The 23,648-nt window shown below is 41.2% G+C and overlaps 1 protein-coding gene across 1 annotated transcript in view; it reads right to left on the bottom strand.

Annotated features, from left to right (window-relative positions):
• abcc2 (ATP-binding cassette, sub-family C (CFTR/MRP), member 2) overlaps window positions 1–21,624 on the bottom strand; it is a 75,557-nt gene extending 53,933 nt beyond the window's left edge. Inside the window, 8 exon segments of the mRNA XM_029669923.2 lie at window positions 11,390–11,580; window positions 12,207–12,462; window positions 12,648–12,703; window positions 12,891–13,013; window positions 14,394–14,534; window positions 14,749–14,895; window positions 18,368–18,541; window positions 21,222–21,624. Of these exon segments, the coding sequence (XP_029525783.2) occupies window positions 11,390–11,580; window positions 12,207–12,462; window positions 12,648–12,703; window positions 12,891–13,013; window positions 14,394–14,534; window positions 14,749–14,895; window positions 18,368–18,541; window positions 21,222–21,266 (1,133 nt within the window). The 5' untranslated portion in view covers window positions 21,267–21,624.
• Between the last annotated feature and the right edge of the window lie 2,024 nt (window positions 21,625–23,648).

Below are 23,648 nucleotides of genomic sequence, written 5' to 3'. Positions count from 1 at the left end.
TTACAACTGCTAACTTTCAGTTATTTGAAAACAAAATAATCCCCAAAATATCGTTATTATTTAAACAAGCCTAAGAAAGTTGGTTGCAATTTCAATTTAATCCACCTGAAAAGACAGAACAAATAATACAACAAATATTGTGGTTAAACTCAAATATACGAATTTATAAAAAAAATATTTTAAAAATCTATAAAATGTTTAAAACATGTTTAATTTTTGTAAATTATATCATAAATAGGACTGGTGGAGTTATGTCATACATGCAGCTAACACAGACATATGGAAATGTCTGCTCTACCCAAAAGTACAAGCAACTAATTGCAGCATTACCACAAAAATGGAAGAGGCAAGTAAGAAGGGGAGGAAAGAAAGTAAGGAACTTGTATGTCGGCCCTGCATTAAAGACGGTTAAAGAAAATTGTGATAAATAAAATCATATACCAATTTCATTTAAGGACTAAAAAATTGACAGCTGTGCCATATAAATTGCTAAATAGTTGGGAAAGGATTTTCGATGTACCAATTCCATGGTACATAGATTATGAATTGACATGCAAAACAACGCCAGATTCCAGATTATTTAAATGATTATACAAAATTCTTGCAACCAAAACACTGTTATATATATGGCGGATACTATCTTCCCAGCTCTGCAGATTTTGCTGTGAGGGGGCAGAGTCATTAGATCATTTATTTTGGTACTGTCCATATGTAGCTCGTTTTTGGTCACAAGTCCAGGAATGGCTGAAGAATTGCAACATTTACCTAGAACTAACGCTGCAGATAGCAATACTGGGTGATTTGAAAGCCATAGTCAATCAATCAATAATATAATAATTATTTTAGCCAAAATGTTTATCTTTAATTTACAATCTATAGAAGCTATGAGAATAGAGGGGTTCAGTACTTTTGTGAAGCATCACAGCACAGTTGAAAAATGTATGGCCAATAGAAATCCAAATTGGATTGTGTTAAGAGATAGATGGGAGGGGTTGAATGGAGCCGAAGGGTGGGACTAATAACAAGATAACCAATGTAAAACATACGGGGTTTGTAAAATGTATATAGGTTCAGAAATGTTGTGAAATAGCACAGTTTCAAATGGAAATCAAACTGGATGGACATCAGAAATAGAGGAAGGACTAAAAACAAACAAAAAATAACTATTGTAAAATAGATTGTGTCTGTAAAATGTGTATAATATGTATAAACTGAAGGTAGAAGCTAAAGTGTTATTGTTTATTAGTTTTCTCCGTTTGGGGGAAGTGTGGTAGGGTTTGCAGGGAACAATAAAGGTATATTCTAAAAGAAATGTGTATATGTATGTGTATATGTATATGTATGTGTATGTATGTATATATGTGTATATGTATGAATGTTTATGTATGTATATATACTGTGTGTATATATACAGTTGAAGTCAGAAGTTTACATACACTTAGGTTGTAGTCATTAAAACTGTTTTTTCAACTACTCCACAAATTTCTTGTTAACAAACTATAGTTTTGGCTGACGGTGGGACATGCCTCGCATCTGCTCTGAGCACTGTTCACATTTGGTCAATAATGGCTGATTTGAGCCAGAATATATTCAACAGGTTTGAAAACGATCAGGACTCTCTGTAAATACCTATGTGCTTACACTTTACGGTCTGCGGCATTACGTTTTACTCAGGGTTTGCTCTGATTTATTCTGATTTGGAAAAATGCGCTGGGAAGGTGATTGGGAGCTGGTAGATCGGGCTAAAACGTGTATCGTTCGCCTGGCTTAATTGCAAGAGAGAAGTGTTAATTTGGCAAACACTTGCAATTTAATGAGCGTTAACTGTTTTGCAAAAAGGATCCCTATTTACAGACATCCTGTACTGGCCTAGTTTAGGCAAGGTATTTGTATTTGTATTTATTATGCATCCCCATTACTCTTCCTGAGGTTCAGCAAGAATTAAGGCAGTAATACACATTATAACACCCTTTTTAAACATTAAAATACATTTTACAACATATTTCATAATACATGTTAGCCAGCCTGACAGCTTAGTGGAGTCTGCCACAAGCACAGTCAATGTAGTCAGCTCAGATATGCCCATTGAGACCGTGTCTGTGCCTCAATCTAGGTTGAACAAAACAAAATATGGCGGTGTTCACCTTAGCAATCTCACTGTTATAAAGACCTCCTCCATTCCTGTCATTATTGAAAAATAGGGTTACTTTATGTTAGATCCCTCACTTCCAAGGCATCTTGATGTGATTGGCCTGACTGAATCATGGCTCAAGCCTTATGAATTTACTGTGTTAAATGAGGCCATCTCCTCCGGGTTACACTAGTGACCATATCCCCCACGCATCCCACAAAGGCGCAGTTGTTGCTAACATTTATGACAGCAAATTTCAATTTAGAAAAAAAAATGAATGCATCTTTTGATTTTCTAGTCATGAAATCTATGCAGCCTACTCAATCCCTTGTATAGCTACTGTTTACAGGCCTCCTGGGCCAGCGTTCCTCACTGAGTTCCCGGAATTGCTATTGGACGTTGTATTCATGGCAGATAATATTAACATTTTTGGTGACTTTAATATTCACATGGAAAAGTCCACAGACCCACTCCAAAAGGCTTTCGGAGCCATCATCGACTTAGTAGGTTTTGTCTAACATGTCTCCGGACCTACTCGTTGCCACTATAAGGGCACAAGGCGAGACCCAAATGCAGACACAGGAGGCAGATGGTTGAGCTCCAATATCTTTTACACCACCAACAGGATAGGCAAAAGGCTGGTCGGGGACAGGCGGGAGTTCATAAACCAGGTCAGAGTCCAAACAGGACAAGGGGACAGGCAGGCTCGGGGTCAGGACAGGAAGAGTGGTCAGACGGGCGGATTCGGCGTCAGGACAGGCAAGGGTCAAAACCAGGAGGACTAAGAAAAAAACAGAGACTGGGAAGAATAGGAGCTAGGAGAAACGCTGGTTGACTTGGCAAAACACGACGAACTGGAACAGAGAGACAGGAAACACAGGTGTAAATACACTGGGGACTAATTGGGAAAACAGGAGACACCTGGAGGTGGGTAGAGACAGTTACCAAGACAGGTGAATCAGATCAGGGCATGAGAGCCACAGTCATAACGTGGATCTAGTTTTGCCCGTCTAATAAATATTGTGGATCTAAATCGTTAACCACCTAAGTTGAGGATCGAAATGTAACCTTGCATAATACCCTAGATGCAGTCACACCCCTAAAAACAAAAAACATTAGTCACAAGAAATGTTATCACTGGTATACAGAAAATACCAGAGCCCTGAAGCAAGCTTCCAGAAAATTGGAACGGAAATTACGCTCCAGGACCTAGGATCATTGGAGACACTCAGTTTTTTAATCCTGTATCTCTTGACACATTCATGAAAAGAGGCATGGCCTCTAAACTGTCAAGACGCATACTGGAGCCTATTTCAACTAAACTACTGAAAGAGTTACTTCCTGTGCTTGGCCCTCCTATGTTGAACATAATAAATGGCTCCTTATCCACCGGATGTGTACCAAACATCACTAAGAGAGACAGTAATAAAGCCTCTCCTAAAAAAGCCAAACCTTGACCCAGAAAATTTAAAAAACGATCAGCCTATATTGAAACTCCCATTCCTCTCAAAAAATGTTTTTAAAGCTGTTGCGCAGCAACTCACTGCCTTCCTGAAGACAAAAAAATGTATACGAAACGCTTCAGTCTGGTTTTAGACCCCATCAGAGCACTGAGACTGCACTCGTGAAGGTGGTAAATTACCTTTTAGTGGCTTCAGACCAAGGCTCTGCATCTGTCTTCATGCTCGTAGACCTTAGTGCTACTTTTGATACCATCGATCACCACATTCTTTTGGAGAGATTAGAAACCCTAATTGGTCTACACGGACAAATTCTTGCCTGGTTTAGATCTTATCTGTCGGAAAGTTATCAGTTTGTCTCTATGGATGGTTTGTCCTCTGACAAATCAATTGTAAGCTTCGGCTTCCGTTTTAGGACCACTATTGCTTTCACAATATATTTTACCTCTTGGGGATGTCATTCGGAAACACAGTGTCAACTTTCACTACTATGCGGACGACACACATCTGTATATGAAACTTGGTGAAGCCCCAAAATTGCCTACCCTGGAAGCTTGTGTTTCAGGCATAAGGAAGTGGGTGGTGGCAAATGTTTAACTTTTAAACTCGGACTAAACAGAGATACTAGTTCTTGGTCCCAAGAAACAAAGAGATCTGCTTTTGGATCTGACAATTAATATTGATGGTTGTACAGTCTCAAATAAAACTGTGAATGACCTCGGCGTTACTCTGGACCCTTATCTCTCTTTTGACTAACATGTCAAGAATATTTCAAGGACAGCTTTTTTCCATTTTCATAACATTGCAAAAATCTAAAACTTTTTGTCCAAAAATTATGCAGAAAAGCTAATCCATGCATTTGTCACTTCAGGGTTAGACTACTGCAATGCTCTACTTTCCGGCTACTTGGATAAAGCACTAAATCAACTTCAGTTAGTTCAAAACAAGGCTGCTAGAATCCTGACTAGGATTTGATCATATTACTCCAGTGCTAGCCTCTCTACATTGGCTTCCTGTTAATGCTAGGGCTGATTTCAAGGTTTTACTGCTGACCTACAAAGCATTACATGGGCTTGCTCCTACCTATCTTTCCGATTTGGTCATGCTGTATATAACTACACTTACGCTAAGGTAACAAGACACAGGCCTCCTTATTGTCCTTAGAATTTGTAAGCAAACAGTTGGAGGCAGCGATTTCTCCTATACAGCTACATTTTTATGGAATGGTCTGCCTCTCCATGTGAGAGACGTAGACTCGGTCTCGACCTTCGAGTCTGTTTGAAAATCTATGGCAAGACATGAAAATGGTTGTCTAGCAATGATCAACAACCAATTTGACAGAGCTTGAATAATTTTTAAAATAATAATGGCAGTTTTAATTGCTGCCAACGGTGATTCTAACTTTTATTGATTCAGGGGTGTGAATACTTACAGTATGTAAATGAGATATGTCTGTATTTAATTTTCAATAAATTTGCCAAAAACTTTACAAACATGTTTTCACTTTGTCATTATGTGGTATTGTGTCTAGATGGGTGAGAGAAAAAAATATTTAATACATTTTGAATTCAGGCTATAACACAACAAAATGTGGAATAAGTCAAGTGGTATGGATACTTTCTGAAGGCACTATAAATCGAGTCGCCACTTAAATACTGAAACAGCTAAAAAGGTATGCGTTATCCTGCCAGATTCCCGCTTCCTTGTCATATATTTTAACAATTATTCTAGATCAAATCTCTATTACTGATTTCACAGATGGATTCAATGTTGTCCTTAGAAATATCCTAGACTCTGTTGCATCACTTTGAACAAAGAAATATAACCTAAAAGAACTATCCCCTGGTACACTGAAGTTACTAGAACCCTTAAAGAGGCCACTAGGAAACTAGAACGCATTTGGTGTAAGTGTCACGTCCTGACCTTAGAGAGCCGTTTTATTTCTCTATTTGGTTAGGTCAGGGTGTGATGTGGGGTGGGCTTTCTACATTTTTTTTCTGTTTCTTTATTTCTATGTTTTGACCGGGTATGGTTCTCAATCAGCGACAGCTGTCTATCGTTGTCTCTGATTGGGAATTATACTTAGGTAGCCCTTTTTCCCTCTTTTCAGTGTGGGTAGTTAACTTTGTTAGAGGCATCATAGCCCTGTTAAGCTTCACGGTCATTTTGTTATTGTTTTTTTTTTTGCAACATTCTAATAAAAAGGAATATGTACACTCACCACGCTGCACCTTGGTCCACTTCTTACGATGCCCGTGACAGTAAGACCAAGCTAGAGGTTTAAACAAGTCATCCGATCTCAATGATGAAAATAAGTATAATCCAAATTTGTATTCAATACAGTTACTGAAATTACCAAAAGCCATAGTGCTATAAATACTACCTACCCTTTACAATATATTAGCTCTGATTACATTACTTTCTTTACAGACAAGTTTGAGTTGATTAGAGATTTCTTTTAAATAATAACTTAAACTGCTGCCTTACCAATTAACCACTCATATGTATTTGACACGCCCATAATACACAAGCACCATGCCACCTTAGCTACTCTGGAATATTTTAGGCCAATCACACTAGGTGGACTGTCTAAAATTGTTGTGTCCTCCAAACTGTCCACTTGCTCATTAGAACCCATTCCCACTAAGCTACTTAAAGAGCTATTTCCAGTTCCTGTAACCACTTTCCTGAACATCATAAACTCATCCCTGTCCTCCGAACACTTTCAAAATGGTTGTAATTAAGCCTCTATTGAGGCTTTGAAAAGTTGCAGACCTATTTCAAACCTACCCTTCCTATCTAATATCAAATGTAAAAAATCAGTTGTCCAGCAGCTTACAGATGTTCTAAATATCCGTCCTTGAGTCCTATCAGTCTGGTTTTAGACGTCAACACAGCACTTAAACCACGCTTATAAAAGTCACAAAATACTTACTACTTGATTCCGATAATGGCCCCAGCTCTATACTCATGCTTCTCGATTTAAGCGGAGCATTTTATACTATTGACCATCATATTCTTCTCAGACAGCTAGAGACAAATGTTTCGCTCTTACCTGTCAGACAGACTCCAATTCATTCATTTAGACAATGAATCCTCGTCCTTTACTCGTGTCAAATTTTGAGTCTCTCAAGGGTCGGTTTTGGGACCGTTCTTGTTTTCATTGTATATGCTATCCTTAGGAGATATAATTCGTAAACACAACATTTATTTGAATTGCTATGCTGATGATACTCAGCTTTGTCTGTCAATGAGATGTGCGGACAACACAGATATCTCACTAAGAGGTCTGTATTGCAGACATAAAAGAGTGGATGACTGCAAACTTGCTTCTTATAAATTCATTTTAAAAAGCAATGATAATATTCGGCCCCAAAAAACATGGCAGTATGTGATGGAAATTTCATACGTGCTTTTCTCACATAACTAATTTATGTGTTCTATCCATGTGCTGTTCTAATAACCAATTTCTGTGTTCATGCAAGTGAACGAATTCTCACTTTTCAGTAGCTGCAATCTGGCACTACACCCAGACCTTGTTTTGAGAATGAAAGATATCTCAGTTTCAAGGTCTCAGCTTAGAGAGAAAAAGCCTTGTGAGGTATTGGTCGGTCACATGAATGAAACAAAACGGTAATGATTAATTCATTATGCTAAATCATGCAAATATAACTTGTCTGTGTATAGTTGTATGTAAGACAACTGCTGGGACTGCACATGGAGAGCTCCTGATTGACATGTGTACTATGGTGCATTGAGTTGGTTGGACTTTTGAGTGTCGCTGTGTAAGAATTTCCACAACAAGCGTACTATCAAATTCCATTGTTAAAATATGCGTCTCTATTATTGTAGCAAAACAATCTGTCAAAGACCTTGGTGTAACACTTGACTATGACCTCTCCTTCAAAAACATCATAAAGAACACTACCAAATAAGTCATTTTTCATCGAAGGAATTTAGCAAAAATCTGAAACGTCCTTTTATTTACTGTTTCAGAAAAATACACACGGGTTTGAAAAGACAATTTTATTCCTCAAAAATGTCATGACTCTCTCTCCTGGGTGAGGATCAAAAGGACCCATCAGCTAGGCCAATGGCTGACCGATAGCCAAACTCTCACTCTCTCCTGGGGGAGTTGTCCCGATTTTGTGACTTAACAACTAGATCATAAATACCTGGCAGAAACTCTCTATTTGGCTCTGCAGTATTGAGAAAGTAATTTGATGTGTGTAGAGAGAGACTTTGCCAAAACTCCAACCTCCAAAAGTGGATAATTGAACAATATTTCTAACATAAAGAATGTGGGAAATGGTTGGTGGGGATGAAACAATAATCATGTCATATCATTTCTTATTTTGTGATGTCATTAACTTCTCTAGGGTAGGGGGCAGCATTCGGAATTTTGGATGAAAAGCATGCCCAAATTAAACAGCCTACTATTCGGGCCCAGAATATATGATATGCATATAACTGGTAGAAAACACTCTAAAGTTTCCAAAACTGTTAAAATAGTGTCTGAGTATAACAGAACTGATTTGGCAGGCGAAAACCTGAGAAAAATCCATTCCGGAAGTAGTTTTTGGGGGGTTTTGTAGTTTTCTATTCAATGCCATTACAGTATCCATTGACTTAGGCCTCAAATTGCAGTTCCTATGCCTTCCTATGCCTTCCACTGTCAACCGTCTTTAGAAATTGTTTCAGGCTTGCATTCTGATAAATGAGGGAGTAAGACCAGTCTGAATGAGTGGATACACATGTGTCACAGAGCTTTTTCATGCACAATCCCGAGAGAGTGCCTTTCTTGTTTACCTTTTATATTGACAACGTTATTGTCCGGTTGAAACAAGAAGTTCATCTTTAAGGATGGTAAAACAAGATAACTGTAACTCTGAAGATGTACACATTCTAGTTTGCATGAGACTGTTGTATGAAATAAATGACTAAGTATAAGAATACTTTTGTGAAGATAAAATGTGATTTTAGACTTCTAAATCAGATAATTGTTTTTCATATAAAATTTTGCCAAGTCAGTAACCACACCCATGTGAGCACAGACTTCGTGTCAACTTGATGGAACGTCCCCTTTTTACCCAAGCTTAAAAAAGAACTCTTAACCAAATTTACATTAGACCAAAACATGCTTGGTTGCTGCCGGTGTGTAAAGTGGTCCTAGCTGTACACTGAATAATCAACCATTGAGACCAGTCTACGTGCAGCGCGAGCTGAATACGTAACAAATGGTTTAAAAGGACCAGAAAATGGTAAGACCCTCTGAAACTCTCGACGAGTGAAGAAGATGAAGACTACACCGGAACAGTCACAGTCTGCAGCTGTTTAAGTGCTGTAGTCTAGGAAACTCGACCGAAGACGAGAGGGAAAGAACATTTCCATCTCACCACCGTGTGGTACATCTGATATCCATTCTAACGAACACTCCAAAACAAAATAAGCCTACAACTACAAAGGACATTGTGTCTTGCATCCCTCGAACTACTCGCAATAGACGGACGAGTGGTTTCAACAGAGAGACGAGAGAGAAAGACTATCATAAATATATGTTGCATTTCTAAATCCGAATGAGCGGTTGTTAGGGTGCTAAATATTCATATTTACGGTGAGCATAGTTTCCAAATGTTGTTAGGATAAGCCCACTCTCTTTGTCTTTCCCGCTCTTTCTGTCCCTACCCCCTTTTCCATTGTGTAACAAGCCATCATACTGGGTTAGTCCACTAGGGACTGTATTTCATTGCATTATGATAGTAATCAATAATCTATACTGTGTGTGTGTTTATGTATTTCTGTGTGATTATTTAGTTAGTTAATAAATAAAAAGGTAAGCCAATTTGTGTATCGCTGAATCATCACTTAGGTTAGGGTTTGTGAAGATTTATGAGGTCAACGACGTTCAGAATGAGACTGATGAGGTAATAATAAATGAATAACTGACTGTTATCTATAGATATGTACATATCTTATAAGAGGTTAATTCGGGAGATAGTAACTTGTTAAATAAGTTTTCCCGTGGTGCCTCAAGTTACTAATGAGTTAACTTCTTTGGGACTGTGAGGCAGTATTGAGTAGCTTGGATAAAAAGGTGCCCAGAGTAAACTGCCTGCTATTCAGGCCCAAAAGCTAGAATATGCATATAATTAGTAGATTTGTATAGAAAACACTCTGAAGTTTATACAACTGTTTGAATGATGTCTGTGAGTATAACATAACTCATTTGGCAGGGAAAAACCTGAGACAAAATCCATCCAGGAAGTGGGAAATCTGAGGTTTGTAGGTTTTCAAGTCTTTGCCTATCCAAGATACAGTGTAAATTTAGTCCGATTGCACTTCCTAGGGCTTACACTAGATGTCAACAGTCTTTAGAACCTTGTTTCAGGCTTCTACTGTGAAGAGGGAGCGAATAAGAGCTGTTTGAGTCAGGGGTCTGGCAGAATGCCATGAGCTAAATCATGCGCGCGGAAGTGAGAGCTAGCTGCGTTCCTTTTCATTTCTAAAGACAAAGGAATTGTCCGGTTGAAACATTATTGAAGATTTATGATAAAAACATCCAAAAGATTGATTCTATACATCGTTTGACATGTTTCTACGAACTGTAATATAACTTTTTTGACTTTTCGTCTGGTCTAATTGTGCCTGCGCCTCATGAATTTGGATTTGTGAACTAAACGCGCAAACAAAAAGGAGGTATTTGAACGTAAATGATGGACTTTATCGAACAAAACAAACATTTATTGTGGAACTGGGATTGCTGGAAGTGCAGTCCGATGAAGATCATCAAAGGTAAGTGAATATTTATAATGCTATTTCTGACTTCTGTTGACTCCACCACATGGTGGGTATCTGTATGGGTTGTTTCGGTGCCTGAGCGCTGTACTTACATGGTGTGCTTTTTCCGTAAAGCTTTTTTGAAATCTGACACAGTGGTTGCATTAAGGAGAAGTATATCTTTAATTCCATGCATAACACTTGTATTTTCATCAACATTTATGATGAGTACTTCTGTAAATTGATGTGGCTCTCTGCAAAATCACCGGATGTTTTGGAAGCAAAACATTACTGAACATAACGCGCCAATGTAAACTGAGATTTTTGGATATAAATATGAACTTTATCGAACAAAACATACATGTATTGTGTAACATGAAGTCCTATGACTGTCATCTGATGAAGGTCATCAAAGGTTAGTAATTAATTTTATGAATATTTCTGCTTTTTGTCACCTGACCTTGTCAGCCAATCAGAGGCCCACCTGGGGTAAGAGAACTACAAGGCTGACCACAGCTCCAGGCTGACCCCAAGTTCTTTAAACTCATGGGCTCCCCACCAACACACCAGGTGGACAGTCCTCCACTCTGGACTTCCTAACTGTGTGTTAGTGCATGAATTACCATGTAAATGGACTTTGTTGGGGTTCATGTGTGTAATAATACACACTCTCTATTTCTGTCCTATGACAGGAAACCACTTCCACTGGGTTCCCTCCTACTTCCTGTTTGCTGTGTGTGCCTGTCTTAAGTGTGGCAATAAACGTGTATTCTGTATATCTGTCTCCTACTGGTCATTACCAAGCCTTATAACTGAGACGCCAGGACAGTTGTACCTATATCTAAACTGGCACCTCTTTCGAGACCACTACCAGTTGGTGGTGTTCTATTTTAATACTACTTTTTCTAAATTTACTATAAAACATTCTATTTTCGCACACCCAAAATCCCTACTATTTAGAACGCAAGTACGGGTTTTCGGACACGGCCAAAGTCCATAGGCCTATAACTGGTTGACTCACTTGAGGATCTGTGGACTGGCAAAGGATAGCAGGTCCGTTATGAGCTTGAAGATAGCTGATTCCCACAGGACCCCTTTAAATGTGGTAGCGATGGTGGGGATGAGCCACGACTTGGGGTAGTCCTCCTTCTCTTCTTTCTTCTTCTTCTTCTTCTCCTCCTTCTTCTTCTCCTTTTTATCCCATTTTTCCTCCTAGTACAGTGAAATAGATCAATCAGTACTGTTTCAGAGAAAGTTGAGGTATTCAGGTAACTCAGCCTATTTAAACGGTTATGGCAGACTAAAATAAAATAAAAATCACGGCCATTGTCCATAATTGTCAGTTACATGATTATACAATGCACGTGCCAACCCTATTCAGAGCTGGAAAGTAGTGAAAATAAATAAATGTTTGTGGTATAAAATATTAATATAAGAACATTTATTGAAATTAACATATACACACCATCTTATGTAATGAAATAGGTCTAAGGTAAGATCTCTGTATAAATATCTTTCTACCTTGGTAGCTTGAGTCCATAGAGCCATTAGAAATGTTCTCCTTTTAGTAAGTATAAAAGCTGATCATTGTTCACAAAGCTGGAGTATTTGTCACGGAGTGTTTGGGGGAAAACATTTGTTTTATACTGATACTGCTCACCTTGCACGATATGAGCCAAATAGAAAGTGATTGACTGTGTGAGAGACCAAACTAAATAAATCCCCTTTTCTGTGTGTGTTTTTTAACGTGTTTTTTTGTGTGTTATTTATTTTGTGTATGTTTGTGTGTGTGCGCACGTGCATGTTTGAATATTTTTACGAGTGTGGGTTGCTCTCACCATCATCAGCACATCCTGGCTGACCCGCTTCCCCAGCCTATTCTGATGCCCGTTTTGGAGGCCCTCTCCCTGGCCTTTGCTTGCCTTCTCCTTCCCTCTCTTCCTCATTTTGGTCTGAAGCCTGGTTCTGGCTGCTTTCAGCTCTGTCTGCATGGTCTGCTGGAAACGCTGACTGATCTGGAGAGTACTCTCTGCCTCACTTAGCTCCCACAGGTCCTTCTGGACCAGAGGGCGCTTGAAACCATTTAGCACCATGCTGAAGGAGGTAGGAAGGGAGAGAGAGTGAAAAAGAGAGTCAAACCCAGATCCTTAATAAAGACCCAGACCAAGACCAGAACCCTTGAGATCCAGATCTACATCCAGACCCAATCTCTTGTGAGCCAGACTTACAGACTGAAAGACATGTTTTGAAGACAGTGAGGAAAATCCGCGATACTATACCTGTTGAACCAATTGAAAGTGATTCTGCTGAGAAATGCGGCTCCAACCTCTGGGTTCTAAAACACACACAACAAGACAGAGTGAGCCAATTCTTAGGCAAAACAATATCTTTAGAATAACTTTATTCATATACGTTGTTGAAATGCTCTTTTCCAGTATATCGACCTGAGTAGTCAGTATGGGTAAACAATGTAAAACAATTGACAATAATATCTGGCAACTGTTCAGCACGTAGGTAGGTACCTTTTTGACTAGATCCTCTGCTTCCCGGGGGACATCTGCGAAGGCAGACAGGATGAGGGCGATCAACTCCAGCCCGAAGGAGATGTAGAAGAGACAGAAACGAGGGAGGTCTGGGATCTCTCCCTGGAGAGAGAGGGGGGGATGCATATAGAGAAGGAGTCAGAGGCTGATGTCCAAACGCGCCGACAGGCATGGCAGCTCTACTTCTAGCTCCTGAGCAACTTTGCTGTAATTGTGTTTTGAATTGTTAGATACTACTGCACTGTTGGAGCTAGGAACACAAGCATTTCACTACACCCGCAATAACATCTGCAAAAAAAATGTATATGTGACCAATAACATTTTATTTGAAGTAGACAGCCCTCGGCCCTCAACCCTCAGCCCTTGAATGATGTTTTACATCCTCACATCTGAGTGAACCTTCAAATGTCCTTGCCCAAGCGAGGGAGAATGATGATCTGATAGTCAACGTACTTAGTTGAAAGCTTGGAAGTTGTGCCTAATAAGAACCAACCTCAAGCAATTTATGCACCTAGCAAGCTAATGCAGCACTCTTGTCAGGTTTATCATTTGGTTATTTATTCCAATACATTATAGAATTTCCAAAAATATGTTTAGGTAGATAGCTAGCTACGTTTTATAGACTCCTTGCTATGAGTCTGAGCCACTTTGAACATCATATTCCCATTTGCCACCACTAAAATGAATGTAATCTATACATATTTATTTGCTAGCTAGCATGCAAGCGTAATAATGTTCTCTCACATGCCGACTAATGAAGTCAGGTTGATTCAATTTGACACTTTGCGGCCGCCGGAGTTTGACATGTGACTACAGTTTTCATTGACTTGTGGGCCATAACAACCCCAATAAGTGATCAAAGTTGTTCAATTGCTCCCTGAAGCTAAATCGAGGACCGAGGGGGTAACTTTTGTGAATTGGACCACCACTTAAGACGGGAATCAAACTGCATTTGGTTTCGATGTGGATTCCTCCAAGAGAAAGTGGCTAGCGCGAGGGTTGAGGGGGTAAAAATTACGCGATTGGACCACTGCCAGAGAGAAAGAACATGAGCATTAAACACCCTGGCTGTACTTAAGTGATCTTTTTCTGTATCATATAAAGTGAACACAAGTTAGTCATTTGTTTATAATTTGCTCAGAGGGTTGATATAGAAGGAGTCAAATAGAGTGAAAGAGAACATGAATCATCCTGACTGTATGTACCACCTAAAGTAAACATAAATATAATATTTTATTTTATTTTAAACACTCCCACTTGTCTTTTCCGACTAGCACTGACTTTGCTGATAACTACTTTATTGATGAAAAATGTGACTATATGACTATGATATGTGGTTGTCTGACCTGACTGTCTTAAGGTGAATGCTGTAAGTCACTCTGGATAAGAGTGTCTGCTAAATGACTCAAATGTAAATTTAATCATCTGTCATTGCTTCCCCTTTCCCTCCTTCCCTTCAGCCCTCCCTCCCTCCCTCTGTACCATTCTGAGGGCCTCTCGTAGCAGGGTCTGGAAGGGGAAGACATCACAGACCACCAGGATCAGCCAGAAGAGGAACAGAGTAGTAGAGTCCACCGCTCCCTCTCTCCTCCTCATTCCCTCCTGACAGAGTATCAGCAGGATCTAAAGGGGAATACAATAATACAGTCTTTTATTTAGCAAACAGCCACAGTGGGAAAAAAAGACACAAGGAAAACCACAACGAATCACAACCGAATAGAAACTAGATACACTGTCACATCTATACACTGTGGTACGAACAACACAAAATGTTTGTGTCTGTCCCAATTTTTTTCAACTTCAGTTAATACATAAATAGATCAATGAAAAGGTTTACCCATGAGACAGCGAACAGAATGGGGTTGGCATAGAAAACCCAAGGGTTTTTCTCTGTCGCAGTGGTGTCTCTGGTTGGACCATAGTCCTCTCCTAACGTCACAGCTAGACCTGCTATGGCGGTCAGGAACAACAGGCCAACCACAATCTGGGGATGAGGGAGAGGTGGGAAGGAGGGCGAGATAGTGACAGATGAAGCGATGCAGAAATAATCTCTGTTACTTGCTTGAAGAAAGATTCAGGGTCAATGTCACAGAGATAAATAAAATACCTCACTTGAATGTGCTGATAAGTCCCAGAGTAGGCTTAATTTGAGTTTGTAAACGGTGAATAGAGTTAACCTGTTTACAGAAGTCTGAGGGGGCAACGTCGTAATGAAGTCATGGCAATGACATCATTACAACTTTTATTACATCATGGTCAGGTTTTATACTGGTTGAGTAAGGACGTTTTCTTAACGTATTTTTAGTAACCCAAAAAGTATGTCTTTGTCAGGTTGTAATCTGTGTATCTGACCAAAAAACTACCCAAATATGAAATATTTACAATGTCTGTATGCCTTTACCGGTTTGTAATCAGAAACCAGTTTGTTGCACTCTGGTTGTACAGTGGGGCAAAAAAGTATTTAGTCAGCCACCAATTGTGCAAGTTCTCTCACTTAAAAGGATGAGAGAGGCCTGTAATTTTCATCATAGGTACACTTCAACTATGACTGACAAAATGAGAAAAAAAATCCTGAAAATCACATTGTAGGATTTTTAATGAATTTATTTGCAAATTATGGTGGAAAATAAGTATTTGGTCACCTACAAACAAGCAAGATTTCTGGCTCTCACAGACCTGTAACTTCTTCTTTAAGAGGTTCCTCTGTCCTCCACTCGTTACCTATATTAATGGCACCTGTTTGAACTTGTTATGGGTATAAAAGACACCTGTCCACAACCTCAAACAGTCACACTCCAAACTCCACTATGGCCAAGACCAAAGAACTGTCAAAGGACACCAGAAACAAAAGTGTAGACCTGCACCAGGCTGGGAAGACTGAATCTGCAATCGGTAAGCAGCTTGGTTTGAAGAAATCAACTGAGGGAGCAATTATTAGGAAATGGAAGACGTACAAGACCACTGATAATCTTCCTCGATCTGGGGCTCCACGCAAGATCTCACCCCGTGGGGTCAAAATGATCACAAGAACAGTGAGCAAAAATCCCAGAACCACAAGGGGGGACCAAGTGAATGACCTGCAGAGAGCTGGGACCAAAGTAACAAAGCCTACCATCAGTAACACACTACGCCGCCAGGGACTCAAATCCTGCAGTGCCAGACGTGTCCCCCTGCTTAAGCCAGTACATGTCCAGGCCCGTCTGAAGTTTGCTAGAGAGCATTTGGATGATCCAGAAGAAGATTGGGAGAATGTCATATGGTCAGATGAAACCAAAATATAACTTTTTGGTAAAAACTCAACTCGTTGTGTTTGGAGGACAAAGAATGCTGAGTTGCATCCAAAGAACACCATACCTACTGTGAAGTATGGGGGTGGAAACATCATGCTTTGGTGCTGTTTTTCTGCAAAGGGACCAGGATGACTGATCCGTGTAAAGGAAAGAATGAATGGGGCCGTGTATCGTGAGATTTTGAGTGAAAACCTTCCATCAGCAAGGGCATTGAAGATGAAACGTGGCTGGGTCTTTCAGCATGACAATGATCCCAAACACACCGCTCGGGCAACGTAAGAAGCATTTCAAGGTCCTGGAGTGGCCTAGCCAGTCTCCAGATCTCAACCCCATAGAAAATCTTTGGAGGGAGTTGAAAGTCCGAGTTGCCCAGCAACAGCCCCAAAACATCACTGCTCTAGAGGAAATCTGCATGGAGGAATGGGCCAAAATACCAGCAACAGTGTGTGAAAACCTTGTGAAGACTTACAGAAAACGTTTGACCTCTGTCATTGCCAAAAAAGGGTATATAACAAAGTATTGAGAAACTTTTGTTATTGACCAAATACTTATTTCCCACCATAATTTGCAAATCAATTCATTAAAAATCCTACAATGTGATTTTCTGGATTTTTTTCTTCTCATTTTCTCTGTCATAGTTTAAGTGTACCTATGATGAAAATTACAGGCCTCTCTCATCTTTTTAAGTGGGAGAACTTGCATAATTGGTGACTGACTAAATACTTTTTTGCCCCACTGTATGTCTTCACGACCAGAAAAGTAGAGATTACAAACAGAAAATAACAATGGGGGTGCCACAGGGTTCAATTCTCGGGCCGACTCTTTTCTCTGTATATATCAATGATGTTGCTCTTGCTGCGGGCGATTCCCTGATCCACCTCTACGCAGACGACACCATTCTATATACTTTCGGCCCGTCATTGGACACTGTCCTATCTAACCTCCAAACGAGCTTCAATGCCATACAGCACTCCTTCCGTGGCCTCCAACTGCTCTTAAACGCAAGTAAAACCAAATGCATGCTTTTCAACCGATCGCTGCCTGCACCCGCATGCCCGACTAGCATCACCACCCTGGATGGTTCCGACCTTGAATATGTGGACATCTATAAGTACCTAGGTGTCTGGCTAGACTGCAAACTCTCCTTCCAGACTCACATCAAACATCTCCAATCGAAAATCAAATCAAGTCGGCTTTCTTTTCCGCAACAAAGCCTCCTTCACCCACGCCGCCAAGCTTACCCTAGTAAAACTGACTATCCTACCGATCCTCGACTTCGGCGATGTCATCTACAAAATGGCTTCCAACACTCTACTCAGCAAACTGGATGCAGTCTATCACAGTGCCATCCGTTTTGTCACCAAAGCACCTTATACCACCCACCACTGCGACTTGTATGCTCTAGTCGGCTGGCCCTCGCTACATATTCGTCGCCAGACCCACTGGCTCCAGGTCATCTACAAGTCCATGCTAGGTAAAGCTCCGCCTTATCTCAGTTCACTGGTCACGATGGCAACACCCATCCGTAGCACGCGCTCCAGCAGGTGTATCTCACTGATCATCCCTAAAGCCAACACCTCATTTGGCCGCCTTTCGTTCCAGTACTCTGCTGCCTGTGACTGGAACGAATTGCAAAAATCGCTGAAGTTGGAGACTTTTATCTCCCTCACCAACTTCAAACATCAGCTATCCGAGCAGCTAACCGATCGCTGCAGCTGTACATAGTCTATTGGTAAATAGCCCACCCATTTTCACCTACCTCATTCCCATACTGTTTTTATACTGTTTTAAAAAATAAAATAAAAATTACTTTTCTGCTCTTTTGCACACCAATATCTCTACCTGTACATGACCATCTGATCATTTATCACTCCAGTGTTAATCTGCAAAATTGTATTATTTGCCTACCTCCTCATGCCTTTTGCACACATTGTATATAGACTGCCCATTTTTTTTTCTACTGTGTTATTGACTTGTTAATTGTTTACTCCATGTGTAACTCTGTGTTGTCTGTTCACACTGCTATGCTTTATCTTGGCCAGGTCGCAGTTGCAAATGAGAACTTGTTCTCAACTAGCCTACCTGGTTAAATAAAGGTGAAATAAAAATAAAAAATGTGCCAAATGTTGCCCAGCGGGGCATATCGTGGACAGGGGCTTTGTTTACCTGTTTACAGAGGTATAATTTGGACAGGTGTTTAGTGGGGGTGGCCTTCCTGCAGAGCACTGCTATGTGCCAGGGGGCACAAAGCCACAGGAAGCCCAGCGGAGCCCACACCAACACGGTCTGCTCCACACACACTGGCAGGTCTGGGTCCTCACGCTGCAGGAACGACGAGTTCTAACAGAGAGAAACACACATTTTTCATAGTGTCTCACACACACACGCTTGTATGCATGCAGACACACACACGCACAAATACGCACACACACACACAGGTCCAAACTCACCTATGTACTGACCCAAAAGCACTAAGCCTTCCCTCCAACTCCCTGATGATCAATTTAATCAAATATGACTCATAGGTCATTAAATATGAAGGCCAAAGAGGCATGAACCCCACCTGGAGGGAATGTGTGTGTGTGTGTGTGTGTGTGTGTGTGTGTGTGTGTGTGTGTGTGTGTGTGTGTGTGTGTGTGTGTGTGTGTGTGTGTGTGTGTGTGTGTGTGTGTGTGTGTGTGTGTGTGTGTGTGTGTGAGTGAGTGAGAGAGACAGATACAGAGGGTGGCTGTGTAATTGTGTTTTTACAAGCCATGTTTGGGCTTATGTGTTTGTGGACATGTTCCAGGTGGCTTCTGAAGAGGCTGTGGTTGCCACTTTACAGAACTGGGATCTGAGTGCCACTGACTCCATGCTGTTGAAGATGAAGGCAGAGGAACAGTGGAGGGTGGAGGAAGAGGAAAAGCAGAACGCGCGCGCACGATAAGATGAGCTGTAAGATTCCCACAAGCCTCTCTGGTTTAATAACTCCAGATATGGTCCAGAGCAGGTCATAGTGTCAGACAGCTCGACGCACAGCTCGACACACACACAAACTGATTAAATGTTTTAAACTTTCAAATTAATTATATATAGCCATTGATTCTTAAAGAATGTAACTTATAAAGGCCTCATGAGCTTAGTTCAACTGTCTAACCCCATCAGAACCCAAAATATAAGCTTATTTTACCCCACTGTTTGTAAACAATGTAATTGTAAATTGTAGAATTTGGCAGTACGTCCAACCGGCCTCAGAAACGCAGACCACGTGTAACCACGCCAGCCCAGGACTTTCACATCTGGCTTCTACACCTGCGGGATCATCTGGAACCAGCCACCCAGACAGCTGATGATACTGTGGGTTTGCACAACCAAATAATTTATGCACAACCTGTCAGATACAGTCGCAGGAAAGCTCATCCGCGTGCTCGTCGTCCTCACCTAGGTCTTGACCTGACTGCAGTTCGGGGTCATAACCGACTTCAGTGGGCAAATGCTCACCTTCGATGGCCACTGGCACGCTGGAGAAGTGTGCTCTTCATCCCGGTTTCAACTATGGCATCGTTTGGGCTAGCAGTTTGCTGATGTCAACGTTGTGAACAGAGCGGTGGGGTTACGGTAAGGGCAGGCATAAGCTACGGATAACGAACACAATTGGATTTTATTGATGCCAATTTGAATGTACAGAGATACTGTGACGAGATCCTGAGGCCCATTGTCGTGACATTCATCCACCTCCATCACCTCATGTTTCAGCATGATAATGCACGGCCCCATGTCGCAAGGATCTGTACACAATAGCTGGAAGCTGAAAATGTCTCAGTTCTTCCATGGCCTGCGTACTCACCAGACATGTCACCCATTGAGCATGTTTGGGATGCTCTGAATCGACGTGTACGACAGCGTGTTCCAGTTCCCGCTAATATCCAGAAACTTCGCACAACCATTGAAGAGTGGGACAACATTCCATAGGCCACAATCAACAGCCTGATCAACTCTATGCAAAGGAGGTGTGTCGCGCCGCATGAGGCAAATGGTGGTGAAACTAGATACTGACTGGTTTTCTGATCCACGCCCTTTTTTTATTTACCTGTGACCAACAGATGCATATCTGTATCCCCAGTCATGTGAAATCCATAGATTAGGGCATATTTATTTATTTCAATTGACTGATGGCCTTATATGAACTGTAACTCAGTAAAACCTTTGAAATTGCTGCGTGTTGTGTTTATATTTGTGTTCAGTGGTAGTACTTTTAAGTGTGGTATCAATGGGTACTTTCTGGTACTACTTCAAATAATTAATCGCTATTTATCGCTAAATGATTTATGGTGAGAGAAAGAGACTGCACTCTGAATTACTAGCAATAGCATGTACCAAGTCTAAAGAGCTGAGTCAAGATGACAACAGTGTCATAACAACCCAGTCACGTTTTCACTCAATGAGCTCTCTCCCTGCCCTGACCATGTCCATGGTGAGATAAGAACATTAGCGTGATCTAAATAAAGAAAACTGTTACGACAAAAGCCACAATTACTAAAGGATACACTAAAGAGCACATTAAAGAGCTAACCTCACATTAGAATCCTTTATAATCAAAAATAGATCATGCTTTTAGAGTGAAAAAATACAAGAAGGCTCAAATGAACTTATCAATGTCTTGAAAATACTCTGCGATTCATCTTGAGATTCATCTTGGAATAACTTTAAATGTGGTCTTTACATAAATGTTTGGTTAGGTAAAAAAAAAAAAATGCAGTAACCCACCAAATGGCTTTGAAAATGTTTTAGTAACCTACAGTACTAAACAAACAGAGGCCAATGTCCTCCTGATACAGACAAAACAATCATCCCCGTAGGTTCTCTGAAGGTTAACTGGGAGTTATTTAAGATTTAAAGATAATTAAATATTTTTAGGACAATGGATTTTTTTGAAGCAAACTTTCGCTGCGCTACCAAGAGTCTTTTCATCTTCGGTTGGCACCACTACTAGCTTGAAAGCAAGGTTATGAGAGCATTTTTCTCTGGTAGTTCTACTCACCCAGAAGATGGATCCACAGTACTTCTCCAGAGCTTCAGCCGTCATTGTGTCCCCGGAGTCAGCTCTGGTCAGGAAGACACGACAGGACAATAACACACACACTCCTCACACTCCACAGGCTCAGCTCCGATCAAGGCTAGTCTCTCTGGCCTTTCTGCTTCAACAAAAGTAGAAAACAAGCACACGCTCCAGAGGTTCCCCTCCAATCAGAAGATGGGACACTATTGGTTGAGTCTTCTGAATTGCTCCACTCCGTCAACAGCAGAACACACAAACACACTCCGCAGATACAATTTGCTCACATACACCGAGATAATCGCAGGACGTGACTCAGCAGGCCTTTGAGCTTTGAAGCTCTTTAATGGACAAGAGATCTTACGGTCTCCTCACACACACACACACACACACACACACACACACACACACACACACACACACACACACACACACACACACACACACACCAGGCACAGGCCAGGGTTGTATTGGTAGTGTAAAGAGAGGTTAATGCTTAACTCCGACCCTGACTGAAGAGATCATTCCCTTTTTAGGGCTTCTTCTCCCTCTACTGCAAATGTAATAAAGTCATTGGCAACGTGTCTGAACATTCACACACAGAACACACGCACACATAAACAAATGTCTCCCGAGGGGTGTGTGAGCGCACCCCAGTCCGAAACACAACCAATCCAACCTCTTCCTGTGAAGATCCAGCCCGCTACGAGGCCCGCTGCCGCTTCTCTTCACTCGTAACAGGCCTGACTAAAGTCCAGAGTTTGAGTTTGTGAGAAGACAGAGAGAGAGAGAGAGAGAGAGAGAGAGAGAGAGAGAGAGAGAGAGAGAGAGAAAGGAGAAGACCCAAGCTTGTATAAAGACCTCCCACCCTTCCTCTCTCATTCCATTGTGAGTGTTTGGGGCTGAGTTTTGTATACACCAGAAATATTCCCTCAGAAGAGGAAGTGGGGAGGGAGGGAGGGTAAGAGGAGAGGATGGGCCTCTTTAAGTCTCTTATTTTCTCCTCTGCCAAACATGGCCCCTCACTCTCTTTTTTTCTCCCGTTTTACTTACTTTCCTTCTGCTCATACCTATTCCTCCGTGTTTATGTAATGTCCGATAAACATCACAGGATAAGTGATTTGCATCATTAGATGGGAGGGGAGCTAACTGAGTGTAGCCTGAAAAACACGTGTCAGACACAATTTGCTTTGATAGTCTGTGGCTGAACGAAAGCCAAAGAGAGGGAGGGATGGGGAGAACTGTGAAGAGCTTGAGTGTTGTCCAACTGGGTACCATTGTGCCCAGTCAAACCCAGTGAGACACACACCCATAAACACAACACACACACGCATACTATCACACACACATACACATACACCCATATGAACACACATACACACATACGAACACACAAGATGGCGCCGACAGAGATGGTCGCCCCGCTTCAAGTCCTTAGGAAACTTTTTTTATGTATTATTTCTTACATTGTTACCCCAAGAAATCTTAAGTCTTATTACATACAGCCAGGAAGAACTATTGGATATTAGAGAGACGTCAACTTGCCAACATTACGACCAGGAATACGACTTTCCCAAAGTGGATCCTCTGTTTGGACCACCATCCAAGACAATGGATCTAATCCCAGAAGCTGACCCAAAAAAACGGTGCCGCAAAAGGGGCAGACGGAGCGGCCTCCTGGTCAGGCTCCGTAGACGTGCACATTGCCCACTGCTCCCGAGTATACTACTCGCCAATGTCCAGTCTCTTGACAACAAGGTAGATTAAATTTGAGCAAGGGTTGCCTTCCAGAGAGATTGTAACATTCTCTGTTTCACGGAAACATGCTTCTCTCGGGATATGTTGTCAGAATTGGTTCAGCCACCGGGCCGACAGAGATAAACACCTTTCTGGGAAGAGGAAGGGCGGGGTGTATTCTTCATGATTAACGACTCATGGTGTAATCATAACAACATACAGGAACTCAAGACCTTCTGCTCACCCGACCTAGAATTCCTTACAATCATATTACCTCACAAGAGAATTCTCTTCAGTTACCGTCACAGCTGTGTACATTCCCTCTCAAGCAGACACTAAGACGGCCCTCAAGTAACTTCACTATGTAAACTGGAAACCATATATCCTGAGGCTGCGTTTATTGTATCTGGGGATTTTAACAAAGCAAATTTGAGAACAAGGCTACCTAAATTCTATCAGCATATTGATTGCACTACACGCGGGGGTAATACATTCTTTCACTGCTACTCTAACTTCCGTGATGCATACAAATCCCTCCCCCGCCCTCCCTTCAGCAAATCCGATCACAACGCCATCTTGCTCCTGCCGTCTTATAGGCAGAAACTCACACACAATGTACCAGTGACTAGAACTATTCAACACTGGTCTGACCAATCGGAATCAACACTTCAAGAT

This window comes from Oncorhynchus nerka, linkage group LG10 (genome assembly GCF_034236695.1).
Source record: "Oncorhynchus nerka isolate Pitt River linkage group LG10, Oner_Uvic_2.0, whole genome shotgun sequence".
NCBI classification, from domain to species: Eukaryota; Metazoa; Chordata; class Actinopteri; order Salmoniformes; family Salmonidae; genus Oncorhynchus; species Oncorhynchus nerka.
Note: the sequence above shows the minus strand (reverse complement) of the source record. Positions and strands in the feature narration are given on the sequence as shown.